The 12,604-nt window shown below is 33.6% G+C and overlaps 1 protein-coding gene across 4 annotated transcripts in view; it reads left to right on the top strand.

The window, feature by feature from the left end:
* The window catches only part of LOC136971413 (fragile X messenger ribonucleoprotein 1 homolog A-like), a 100,722-nt gene extending 90,738 nt beyond the window's left edge, over positions 1–9,984 (top strand). For all 4 annotated transcript variants that reach the window (XM_067265874.1, XM_067265873.1, XM_067265875.1 and 1 more), the window contains one exon: positions 8,573–9,984. In XM_067265874.1, coding sequence (XP_067121975.1) covers positions 8,573–8,925 — 353 coding nt within the window. In that variant the 3' untranslated portion in view covers positions 8,926–9,984. The remainder of the gene's footprint in view (positions 1–8,572) is intronic.
* Positions 9,985–12,604: the final 2,620 nt, after the last annotated feature.

The following is a 12,604-nucleotide window of genomic DNA, read 5'->3' as shown; positions in this document are numbered from 1 at the left end:
AAACAAGTATTTTTACTCAGAATCACATGAATCCTCATTTGAAAATTTAACATATTACAGCACATCTGTGAATCATCATAAAAACTTTTATAATTATAATGAGAAGGTCATTTTATAATTAAAAGTAAACATACTAAATATTAAAAACAATTTTATATGATATTGTTTCAGTTAAAATATAATTTTGTTTACATTTTAAACTGTTTTGTCGATGCTTAAATATTTTTGCCGACTGCCAGCCTTGATTTGAAACTCGATAGTTCAATCAATGTTAATTTGCTTATAATTAAAATTTTTAAAAAGCAGGCAAATTTATGAAACAAAAATTAATGAAATTACTAAAAAAAATTAAAATAAATTTAAATTTGATTATCTTTTGTGAGAAACAACCCTAAAGTAATTTCTATAGTCATGTCACAAAAGAAAAAAAGAATTGCAATTAATTAAAAAAATTTGGAATTCAGGACTCAAAAAATGCATGCAAAATTAAATAAATAAAAATTATTAAAAATAATAATTAAAATAAAAATAATAAAACAGTAATTAATTAAAACTTTCTCCTTTACACAAACTAAAAATAAAATCAAATCTTTTGAAAATTAAAAGAATGTTTTTAAAAACCGTTCAAAAGTTGTTTTGAAATTTTAAAATTTATTTGCCTAAATTTATTAAAGCAAAATGTTAAAGACAAAGCCTGTGTGAGGCATTACTGCCTCACATAGGTTTTGTCTTTAACATTTTGCTTTTAATATACAGGGTGTAACAGAAAGGTGTGTTTAAAATTTGAGGGGTTTTAGAGAGTTTAATTTTGAGTTGAAAACTCTAGGATCAATTTTTGATTTGAAGCATTCATTTTGAATTATAAGCAGTTTTAAAAGTGTGACTTCACCTCCTGTTAGTGAAACACCAACTGATGTATGAAAAATTATAGACCATGTACTGTACTTTATAATAAAGCCAGTATAGTAAAATACTTCTACATTTGTATTGACTGGATTTAGCCCATAGTGATTTCTTGTCTATTAGTGAAGTTGAAGAAAACCTCTGTTTCAATCTGATGAGGAGGCACACGAAGCCATGATGACAATTCCTTTCATCTTTTTCAAAAAACATATGCATGAATATAGCAGTGTCATAGGTGTGTGTACACTTCAGAGATAAGTACTTCAAGCATGACATACTGCAGGCCTCGGAGTCGCTCACTTTTCTCACTTGTACTCACTTTTCTGAAGTATCCTCACTTTTCTCACTTTTTTGGTCATTTTCACGTGCTTAATTAAGATGTGGGACAAACCAAAAATAATTTTAAAGCCAAACGAATTGCCGAATTATCGGACTATCGGAATAGAACTTTTTAGAAGAAAATACGCGGCCCTGAGCAGACTCAAAATTGCAACTGCCGGCTCAGTGTCTTTAGGTTATAGGAAACAAAAATTTATTTAACGTATTTAAAAAAATCTTTTATGCACTTAAAAAATCCCTCTCATTACAAATTCAAAAGCCAGTGTTGAGTAAAGTTATGTACTCATGCCATATTTTCATTATTCGCCAAAATCTACCTTATCCGAATTGCATTTCCTTCTACAGAGTTTAAAAATAAGTATTCTAAGCATCCTGCGGTTTTGGCTGTTTTCTAAGAAAATCACTAAAGTCCTTTTGCAGGGGAAAACACATTACGCAGAGGGATTAATCTCTCAAGCTGACAACACTACTGCCGCTTTTAAATTCAAAATATATAATTATTAAAATTAACATGAGATAGTAGCGTAACCTCCTACCACTAAAAAAATTTCGTTTCTGACCATTTAGTTATCCTGGTTATAGCCCAATAATTTAGCAGATTATTTGGTTTTAATTAACAATCGGGTTAAGGAGTTGTCGTTTACAAAAATATTTTTTTACTTGATTTATCTTTAAATAATTTCATAAACTTGAGTTTAATAAAATTACTTTAATGATTTCATAGCATATTGTTAACGTTAAATCACATCTACATCTTCCCATAAATGTGTGTTTAAATAGACTACAAGTATAATTATTCCATATAGTAAGTGTTATTTTCATAAAATGTGTGATTACTTTGCTTGTGAAATATCCATTTTTTAATCTTCTCTTATGCCGATTATAATTGTGCATTAATTGAGAGACTAAAAAAGTAAACGAAAATGTAAATTCATATTTACATATAAAATTTACCAAATAAATTAAAATATTCGAAGTGTTGTAAAAAGTACAACACGTAATTGCTTGTGAGAAAGATTTTCACACTCTTCCCAAAGGTTAACAACTTTGCAACGATGTTGGTTTTTATTCATCTGCAGGAAAAAGTTCCTTTTTATTTATGAAATCATTAATAAAATATTATTTTACTTATATTATTTGGAGTATATTTATTTCAGATTTATTATTTTATTTGGAAATCAATATTTACACATCTCGAAGCATTAAAAAATAAACAGTTTCTGATAATGATAAATATCCGAGAATAGCCAAATTAGTGAAATCAGCATCGAAAATCCCGTTCCCATGAATGAGAGGATCAATTTTATGCCGGGCACTTTCTCCTGATAGAGCATCAGTGTTGGAAAGAATGCTTAATTCACTTTTGATTGTTAAGGAGGGACTAAACATGTATGACCAAAGCCCACACCTTGTACCTATTGCAAAGGACGACTGAAATTAGCTTCCTCGGTGCATAGAAATTATCAAGAACGATTGGAAAATGAAAAGAAGTTAAAAGAATAAGAGAAACGGAAAAAAGAGCACAGAAATGTTTTGAAGAACAACAAAAGAAAGCTGTTCGTAACATGAAGATTATGGAACTGCAACTGAGTTTAAACCAGAAAAATGTAGAAGAAAATGAAATACATGCGACAGTCCAAGTTTTGTTAGAAGCAGCAAACAAAAAAACTGGAGAAGGCTATTAACAGCAAGAACATGAATGAAGTACAAGCAGCACGTGTGATGCTTATTAGTGTTAAGTGTTCAAAAGCAAGAGGAAGCGAAAAAGAAGGAAGCTGATAACATGCAGAATAATCTTAATAAAAGAACATCATCTTTCATGACTGATTATTTACAGAAGCCAAAGACTTTTCAAGTATTCATGGTTTACTTGAAATACAGAAGCCACTGGTTATCAGGAGACAGGAAAAAAAAAAACGCGATATAACCGAGTAATAAAAATTCTGGGCTTTTACTGAACAGATTATACATGCTATGGAATCGCTATTCTTTCATCAGCAAGTGTTTCTGATATAAAATAAGCTTAGTTTTTCAATCCTGAATTTTATTCGTAGGTTATATCGAATTAATTGACGTTTACGTAAACATCGAACGCCCATACGAAACCATGAACGCCCATTTAGCATTATTGTTTCTTTAAGAATGACATTGAAAGACAAATACTGTCGATATAAAAACAAAACATCAATTGCGATTTTATTATACAGTACTATATAAATCGCTTATTAGAAATTCGTGTAGTTTATATTTTTCAATAAAAATTATAAATACTGTAATTGAAAATTTAAAAAAATAAATATTGAATATATAATAGAACATCAAAACTTATAAAATTAGAGTAAAAATTCTCTAAAAAGCAAAATAAAGTTACTACTGTATAAAAATTTTAAAGTTTTCGTTCAGAATTAAAGAGATCTTTTCCTTACACATTATGCGGTGAATTCGAAATTTCACACCTTTATGTGAATTGACGCAATACCGTTAATTCACATAAAGGTATGAAATTTCGAATTCACAGAAACTTGTAAATGAGGAGACTGTACTTAAAACTAATAAATAAACAATTTTTATATCAAAAGGAAACAAATGACAATCGATCTATCCACCTGTTCTGCATATTTAGCTCTTTCTCGTATTTCGTTGCAAATAGAAATTCAGTGGCAATTGGTAATTTAAAATTAATTGACTCAAATGCTTTTAAAATTTGGGGGACCAAAAAAACGCGATATAACGAGTGGCTACTATATTACAGTATATACAGAAATTTTTAAAATGTGTTTAACCATAACAGAATAAAAAGAAAATAACAATTTTTACCGCTATTTTGCTGAGTTTTCCTTCTGTGTTTTCACTTTGTTTTGTCACTATTGCACTCACTTTTTTTCTGTATTTCAACTCACTTTTCTCACTTTTTCAAAGGGGAAATAGCACTCCTAGGCCTGCATACTGACAGAAGAGATAAATGACAATAAGGAAAAGTCTAGCAATACATCATAAATTAAAGAATTGGCTGCTCTATTCTGTAAATTAAAGTTTTTGTTTTAAACATTACATTTAAAAATTTTTTTCTACATTTTATAATCAATGTTTTTTGATATTCTTTTTATAAAATACAATTTCCTGAGTGCATAAATAGAAAACAATAAATGTTAAGAAGTGACTGATGATATCATGATCAAAGTGACTATAAATCTGACTGTAAAATCTGTGATTAATGAAAAATTTTACTTTGATACATTGGAAAATTTCATCGTTTTTTTAAATCCCTACCAATTATTATTGTTGCATTTCAAAAATGTGTATCTGAAATATTTGCTTTTTCATTATTTTTTTGTATCATGATAATTTATTCTATTCTTCAACAATCCTGTTGTCCTCAAGATCTTCAAATACAAGATTCCTGCATTTTGACTAATTTCCTCAGTTAATGTCTACAGGCTTAGCTTCTCTATTTTCTTGTAATGTTTTTGTGGCTATTGTCATAACATTATTTCTTCTATTACACACTTTCCTGGGACTACTTTAATTATGTACATTTGAAAGGCACACTTTTAGACTATTTTTCATTATAGTAATTGTTCAAATTGAGGCACTTATCATAACTGTGCACCAGCTTATTAACTCCATTGTCATAGAATTTTGCCATCTGAGACTTCAACCACTCATTCACGCCTGCCTGCTGTTCTGCATCATCGGAGCACCCACAATTTCATGCATGGAAACAAATGGTACTTGTCTGGCACAAGATCTAGACTGTATGGCGAATGAACCAACCAATCCGAAACCATCCAAGAGCTGTCGAGTGCAGTTGGCCATGTGCTGGTGGGCATTGTCATGAACAAAATCTTAGAACTCAATTTTCCCTGATGTTTGTTTTGATTCACTCTTCTGAACTTTTTTAATGTTTCACAGTATCTGTTAGTTTATTGTTGAACCTAGTTTGAGGAAATCCATCAGAAGCACATCCTTCCTGTCCGAAAAAACTGTCACCATGAACTTTCTTACTGACAACATTTGCAAACATTTCCTTTGTTTTGTGGGAGAACTTGTGTCCCCCCACTCCATAGACTAATTTTTTGTCTCACAATTCATGTATTTTATTCCAGTTTCATCCCCAGTTACGACAAGATTGAGAAGTGAATCGCCATCTCTGTGGTAGGCTTCCAGAAATGTCAATGATGATGCCATGTGCTGTTTTTTGTGGTCAAGATTTTTGGTATCCATTTGGCACAAAATTTATGGTAGCCTAGCTTGTGTGTTACAACCTCATGCAACAAACTCCATGAGGGCTGGATGGTCAAATGGTCAAGGTGGAAACTTACTGCTCTGGGGGACGCAGGATCAAATTCAAATGGGTCCAAAAGTCCCCAGGAATTTTTCAAGGAGGGTTGTCTATTTAGATATGTCAGGTTATGTCCCTCACCACCCAGCTGCCCCATTGTGGGCCTGGTCGAACCCATAACAGGCTTGCTAAATGAGGCCCTCATAGTGCCCACAGGGTGGAAAGAATTTTAAAAAAACTCAGTGAAATTTGTGGAAAATCAAATGAGAGCTCTAATTGTGAAGTGGCAGTTTTCACAAATCTTTCCATTGATTTTCATCACCAGTTCATCAGTCAACATGCTCGGTCAGCCATTTCACTTTTCATCGTGGACGTTAGTGCAACCATTTTTAAACATAATGCACCATTGCCTCACTCTGCCTTCACTCATTACATCATTTCTGTACACCCCACAAAGCTGTCTATGAATTTCAATTGGTTTGTGGTTTTTTGCCAACAAAAGCTTAATCACTGGTCACACTTCATATGTTCAATTGCAGCACACATTTTAAAAATTCACAATGGACAAAGCACAAGGAACACAAAACACATACTAACACAGATGAACGTGTACTGAGTGAGGGGATGCTCTGACACCAAAATGGCAGCTCTAGCCCAATCCCACACCCCTAGTGGCCAAAACATAAGTTACTTTCTGGATTTTCCATGTATTTTGCTCCTCTGCTTTACTCCTTTATCAGACACCTGCAATATCACCATCAACCTTCTTTTGATGGGGGTTGAGGTGTACAATTGGCTGATACCAAAGTCATAATAGTCAGATTATTATGAGTTCATGTTCGTGGGAATAAAATAAGGAATCTGATTTTCTGATATTTTTTTGCAATGAGAAATAATTTTTTAATCTTTTATGAGGGGAGTCCAGAAAGTAAAGCACATTTGGTTATAAAAAAGGAAAAAAACAGTAATAATAGGAAAAAAGTTTTATCAAGTAATTAGTACAAAACCAGTTACTTTTCTACATAGTCACCATCTCAACTAAAGCACTTGTCATGGCATGACATTTGTTTTTTGATTCCTTTGTCATAGACTTCCACCTCTAGTTCCTTCAGCCAGTCAGTGACAGCTTCTTTCACCTCTCATCTGTTCCAAAATGTTCCAAATCCACCCAAAAACACTTTCAGCTTGGGAACAAGGTGAAAGTCACTGGGGCCAGTTGGGACTGTATGCTGGTGATTGAAAATGTCCCAGCCAAATTTCTGAAGTGTACAGCTCGAGTGACTGCAGTAGAGTGCAGTTTCACGTTATCTTTCTTGATTAAACATTAAACATAATTTTCTCACGCTTCATCATAATGCAATCACCATACACTTTTGTGAGTTGTTTATGAATTTCTATTGGACAAACTTTATTTGCATTTAGAAAATGAATAACACTGCATTTGATGGGACTTCAGTTTTTGTACACATTTTAACCTTTGACAAAATAGTAAGAATAAGCCTGCCATTATTGAAACTCTATGCTGTTTAAGCTATCACATCAGAGAACAAATTGACCTTAAATTGATGGTGGTAATTTACTTGTGCAGATTACTATGTGCAAATGTTCTTTATTTTCTGGATGTCCCTTGTATTTTAAGTTTTGCAACAAAATTTAAACATTTTTTTTTTCTTCTGTATAGAGAACTAGCAAAACTATGTTATACATTTGTAAAGTATTTGTAAACAAAGTTGTAAATAGGAAGGTAACAAAAGAAGCGCCGACCTCGCTAATTGGATCCACGTGTGGTCTGGTGATAGACCACTTGCCTGATGGTGAACTCCTGGCCATAAATGAGTGAGTCAGAGTATTGGTGGACGTAAATGTAAGCTTCACTCTCATTCGATAAAAGCAGACCTGGGTGAAAGCTGTTCACGCAAAGAAGGTTTGTGATTGGTCGTAAGTTTCCATCCAAAACCCTTAAATTGCGGAGCTAATGGGAGAGGGGCAAGAAGGGCAAGAGACTGGTAACCCGGAAGTCTCAGGCACTTTGAAAGCCTGCTGAGTTCAGAGAGAGCATACTCCTCTGGTAACCATCTCGGGGATGGGTAAGTGCTGAGACTGGACGAACCGTGCAGTTGAGCCACTCTACAGGCTGACTGAGGCCTCTCCAGAGTCTAATAGTTCCCGAAAGCCAATCTAGTACGTGAGGCACCACACTGTGTGTATCCTGTATTTTATGTGTTCTCCAACTTGCATACTCTATATACATATTTTGTAAATAAACTGTAAATATAAACTATCTTGAGTGTGGAGGTGTGCTTTCCACGAACCTGGATCAAACTATATCGAGTTGTGACAAATCTATCAATGCCAACCAACTCAACAAGACAGAGTTTGGGGAAGAAACTTCACTACATTAATTTTCAAACCAAAAAGAAACCTTCCATTAAGGAACCATCTTTTGTCTTCTCATCTTCAATGATCTAGACACATTGCATTCTAAAGACTTAAAATAATGATTCGTTTGTGCATTGGGATGAAATTTGGTTAATATATGAAGAGGAAGATTCAATGAACTTATAAACAATGGAACAAATATATTTATGTAAGGAGTTCAGATAATGCAATAAACAAAAAGATCAAAATGAAATGTTTGAAAGGCTTTAATTAAAAAGGAAAGGATAAAAAGAAGAGTAAATATGAAATAGTTTTGAAAAGATTACATGCATAGATAAATACCACCATTTTATAGAATTTTAGGTCATTTTGTGGTACTATTCAAGATGGTTACATAATATTGGAGATTTAATAGAATAATAATTGTAAATAGCATAATGGAGTGTAACATATGTAGGTTTAAAGTTGAGAAGGCAATGCTTTTCAAAAACATTTCAACAAAAGAAAAGTGGCTCTGATTGAAATTTTGCTTTTGGTGCAAATAGTAGTAGACATTTTTGTCACTTTAAAAAATCAATAGATTACTAATAAAACTATGAAATAAAATTAATCTAATTTAGTTTTTATGGATATAAATATTAACACTGTGCTTTAATTTTTTAATTTCAGAAAGTGTTTCGTCCGTAGAGGGATCTAGAAACAGGCGTAGACGAAGAAAGAGACGTAGTAGATATCAAGGAGACAATTCTTCCGGCGATTACCAACGGCCAGTAGATCGACGTTACTCCGAACCTAGAGATATAGGAAGGAATGCTTCCGGAGAATGTGCCGGAATTAGAAACGGAATTGGAAACGGAAGTACTAACGGAGAAGGATCTAAAGAAGTCCAGAGTAATGGTTCGTCTCCTCCAAAACAACAGAGAGAACCACGTCCACAAAGACCTCGTCCCGTCAGTGCTCCCGAGAAGAAATCCGAGAGCGTACCGGTCTCCGAAGAACACATTGTAAATGGAACAACATAGATTATAAAATTTTTGGACTCTTATGTAAAGTGCTAGGTATTGAAAGGCTATGGGAACATTTGCATGCCTTTTAACCTGCACGCACATATACATCCTGCTGCCATTATCCCATTGAAACCATTCAATATATAGCATTCTTTTCCCCTTCCAAAAATTTGTTTGCAGTTGTTTTAATTTATAATGATTCTAACAATACAAAAATTGATTTAGATATAAATATAGCTTTCTTGGAAAATGACAGCAGACTAAATAGTAGGTGTTGACAAATATTAAAATACACTAAGTTACTATTACCTTGCTGTACATTTTGATGTTACTCAAGGAAGACTAACCTCCCAAATTTTGCACCATAGTCATGGATTTTACAAATAGAAGTTTTGCAGACAATAACATGGGATATTCCCTGCTCAAAAGAATAAATTGCATATCTGAATAGTTGCTGAACATTTAGAATTATCTTCAAAATTTTTTATAATCATTGTTTAAAAGCACAGTTTTATTATTTAGGTAAGAACCATTACCTGATGTGGTAGCTTGCGTTTCCATGTTTTTTTTTTTCTACTACTTAGAAAGGTGCCTTGTGATGTAAATATACACACACCTGAAGTCTTAGTTGCATTATTTATTTGTTTTATTATTATTTTTTTGTTTTTTTTTTGTCGATATAAGTGTTTGTGCAATTTTGAGAACTTAAAAAAACCTCAACCAATGAGTACATTTTTCTTGCGGGACGAACGTCATGTAACTTTTTTTTCCAGTCTTTGACCAAATTACAAATAAAATGATTTTTTAAATGGCAAGTTCCTAGTTTGTGGCTTCTGAAACAATAATGTTACCAAAAACCAGAAGAAAGAACTAGCAGATTGTTTGAGCTGACTGACTTAAAAAGCCTTTTCAGTACTCATGGCTAAACAATTAAAAAAAAAATAATTGGCAGCAAAGGTATTGTCCTTTATATACCTTGCTGTGCTGTGACTTTTTCAAACTGACAATTGAACTAATGCTGTATCATTTATTTGTGGCAATAAACTCTCCCATACGAATTTGGGAGCAAGTTAAGTCGGTGTCTGGTTATTCTTACTGGAAACAACACTTCGGCAAATTAATGTTGTGCGCTTTAAATTTATCAGACAAAGAAGTGACGAAATGTTTCAGTTTATTATTTGTAATTGCCACGAATAACGAAAGACGTCCAAATAGTTTTCATATAATTTTTGCAATCAAAATTAGCTTTTAAATCATTTTTTAACAAAATATTATATTGTAACAATAACTTATTACACCCAGATTCCTGATTATCCTTTGTATATTCAATCGTGGATTCTAAATTATATTCATAATTTTACATTAAAGAATCAAATAGTCACTTTTACGAATTAATAAATGCGTATTTGTTATAAATCTTGAATATTTTTTTCAACAAAAATTCGGAATAACATCTGAAGAGAGCAAGGCAATGAATTATAACATTAAATTTTTATATTACAAAAATAAGCTCGCTGACAATTAAGGGTAATTTTTTTAATTATAAATTATGAAATAAATGAATAGGTTGTGCCGAATGGTGCATCCTCTACAATTTTATATTGCAGGTAGATTATATCGTCACAGTGCACGAGTTTTTCTGCCAGATCGGACGCAGGGCCGGATTTACATAAGGGCATTTGGGGCGGGTGCCCAGGACCTCCACAAAACTGTTTTTAATATATTACCGCGACAGCTTAGTGTGACCTAATCATGAGAACCACAGGCAGAGAAAACCAAACATGATACATCGGAAAATTTCGGGAAAAAATTTTGCATAGGTATTTTTCAATTGAATTAAAATAATAATTTTTACACAATAAAATATATGTATGTTTACAATAACTTCATTTTTAAATGAAATTTACCACTTTCTAGTTGAAAGTACAGTAGTTTGTGTAAATTTTCTAAATCATCAAATTTGCCTACTCTTAAAGGGGGCCCCATCGTATTTGTGCCCACGGGCCTCTGATTGTTAAATCCGGCCCTGGTCGGACGGACTTTAATAATTTTTCTATCATTGAACAAGTTTCGATGATCACGTCACTTGTGTATTGAAACGACAAGTTTAGTCTATCGATTTTTGATTCGTGCTATATAAGATTTATATTATTATCTAATACCGTATTTTACGGACTATAAGACGCACTTTTTTCTTCGAAAAGTTGCCTCCAAAATTCAGGTGCGTCTTATAGGTATTTTTTTTTTTTTTAAATTGCTTAAAAATTAAGGTGCGTCTTATAGTCCCTAAAATACGGTATATAAATGAGGATGTTATTCAACTATTCTTAAAACTAGGCGTAACGCCTTTCCAAAGGTGGGAAATAAGTCTGTACAAAAGTTCACATGTTCCGACGATCGTTTCTCTTCTGGCAAGGAGATGTGGCTTGTGACGGTTCCGGGGCACACGGCACAACTTGAAAAGATGATTTCTGGCGACTAGGTGTACAGTACGTTGACGATTCTTGATGGGACGAAAGAGCGAAGACCAAATCTTGGGATGTCGAAACAACTTTCGTTATGGAATTCCAGGAGCACAAAATCCCGTAGAGAGAGACTACGAACCAAGAACTCCGAATGTCCTTGAAACGCGCAGTTTTATAAGTTCATCCAAAGTCGCCTCTCTATTGGTCTCTCATCGTCACCTGGTGACAATTCGAAACCCGATTTAGGGCGCGAAAGAGGTCAACGTCGCGACTGAATACTACTACTACAGCAGCGTTTTCTTCGACTTTAGTCTTTTCTATTGTTTTAATATTTAAAAAAAACTTTCATTGTTTTAATCTAGATCTTTAATTCCTCCTATTCGTGTCTGAAAAGGAGGTCTTTAATTTCTCGATTGATACTCCAAATTCGGACCTCCCAGTCGACCCCCATTCGTGTCCTCACATACTAACATCTTTCCATCCATACATACAGAAAAAAGCCCTGAACATTTTTTCATTTCTCGACATTTCAAGGTTCCCTTAATCCAACAATGTAAAAATCAAGTATGGCGATCGGTCAAAAAAATTGACCGACGCCATACTTTTCCTCTATTACGTATAACAGCCAGGAAAGTAAAAATGGCCAGCGCGATTAAAGTAGCAGCCTGCGTCTGGGAATATTAATTCGAGTCAAACCTCAAGAATTTTTTTATGGACGGTTTGTCCGGACATATCGGGCCCCATCCTTCACAATCCGGTCGTCACCATTGTGAGCTTGGCCGAAAACCTACGGATAAAAGGCTCTCTTAGTATTCACACTAGTATTCATAGGACGGCAGGATGGCCTAGAGGTCAAAATGGCAGCCTACCTGGGAGACCCAGGATCAAATCCGGACGGGTCGAAAAATCCCCAGGAATTTTCCGTGGGTTTTCCGACTGGATATGTCGGCTCACCACTGGGCCGCCCCATTGTGGACCTGACCGAACCCATAATGGGTTTGTTTAAAGAGGCCCTCTTAGTGCCCACAGGGCGGAAAGAGTTTTTTTTTAAAAAAACTAGTATCTATAGAACATAAAAAGTTTTTTAAAAAATGTATTCAATATGAGCTTTTTATCGGTTTAGGCTATCTAAGATTGATATATAATGGAACAAAAGCTTACGATCTCTTTTCAATCTGTTCAATATACTTTTTTAACGAGGTATTTTCATATTATACGTAATTATTAAT

This window comes from Centruroides vittatus, unplaced genomic scaffold (genome assembly GCF_030686945.1).
Source record: "Centruroides vittatus isolate TY-2023 unplaced genomic scaffold, ASM3068694v2 contig_250, whole genome shotgun sequence".
NCBI lineage: Eukaryota > Metazoa > Arthropoda > Arachnida > Scorpiones > Buthidae > Centruroides > Centruroides vittatus.
Note: the sequence above shows the minus strand (reverse complement) of the source record. Positions and strands in the feature narration are given on the sequence as shown.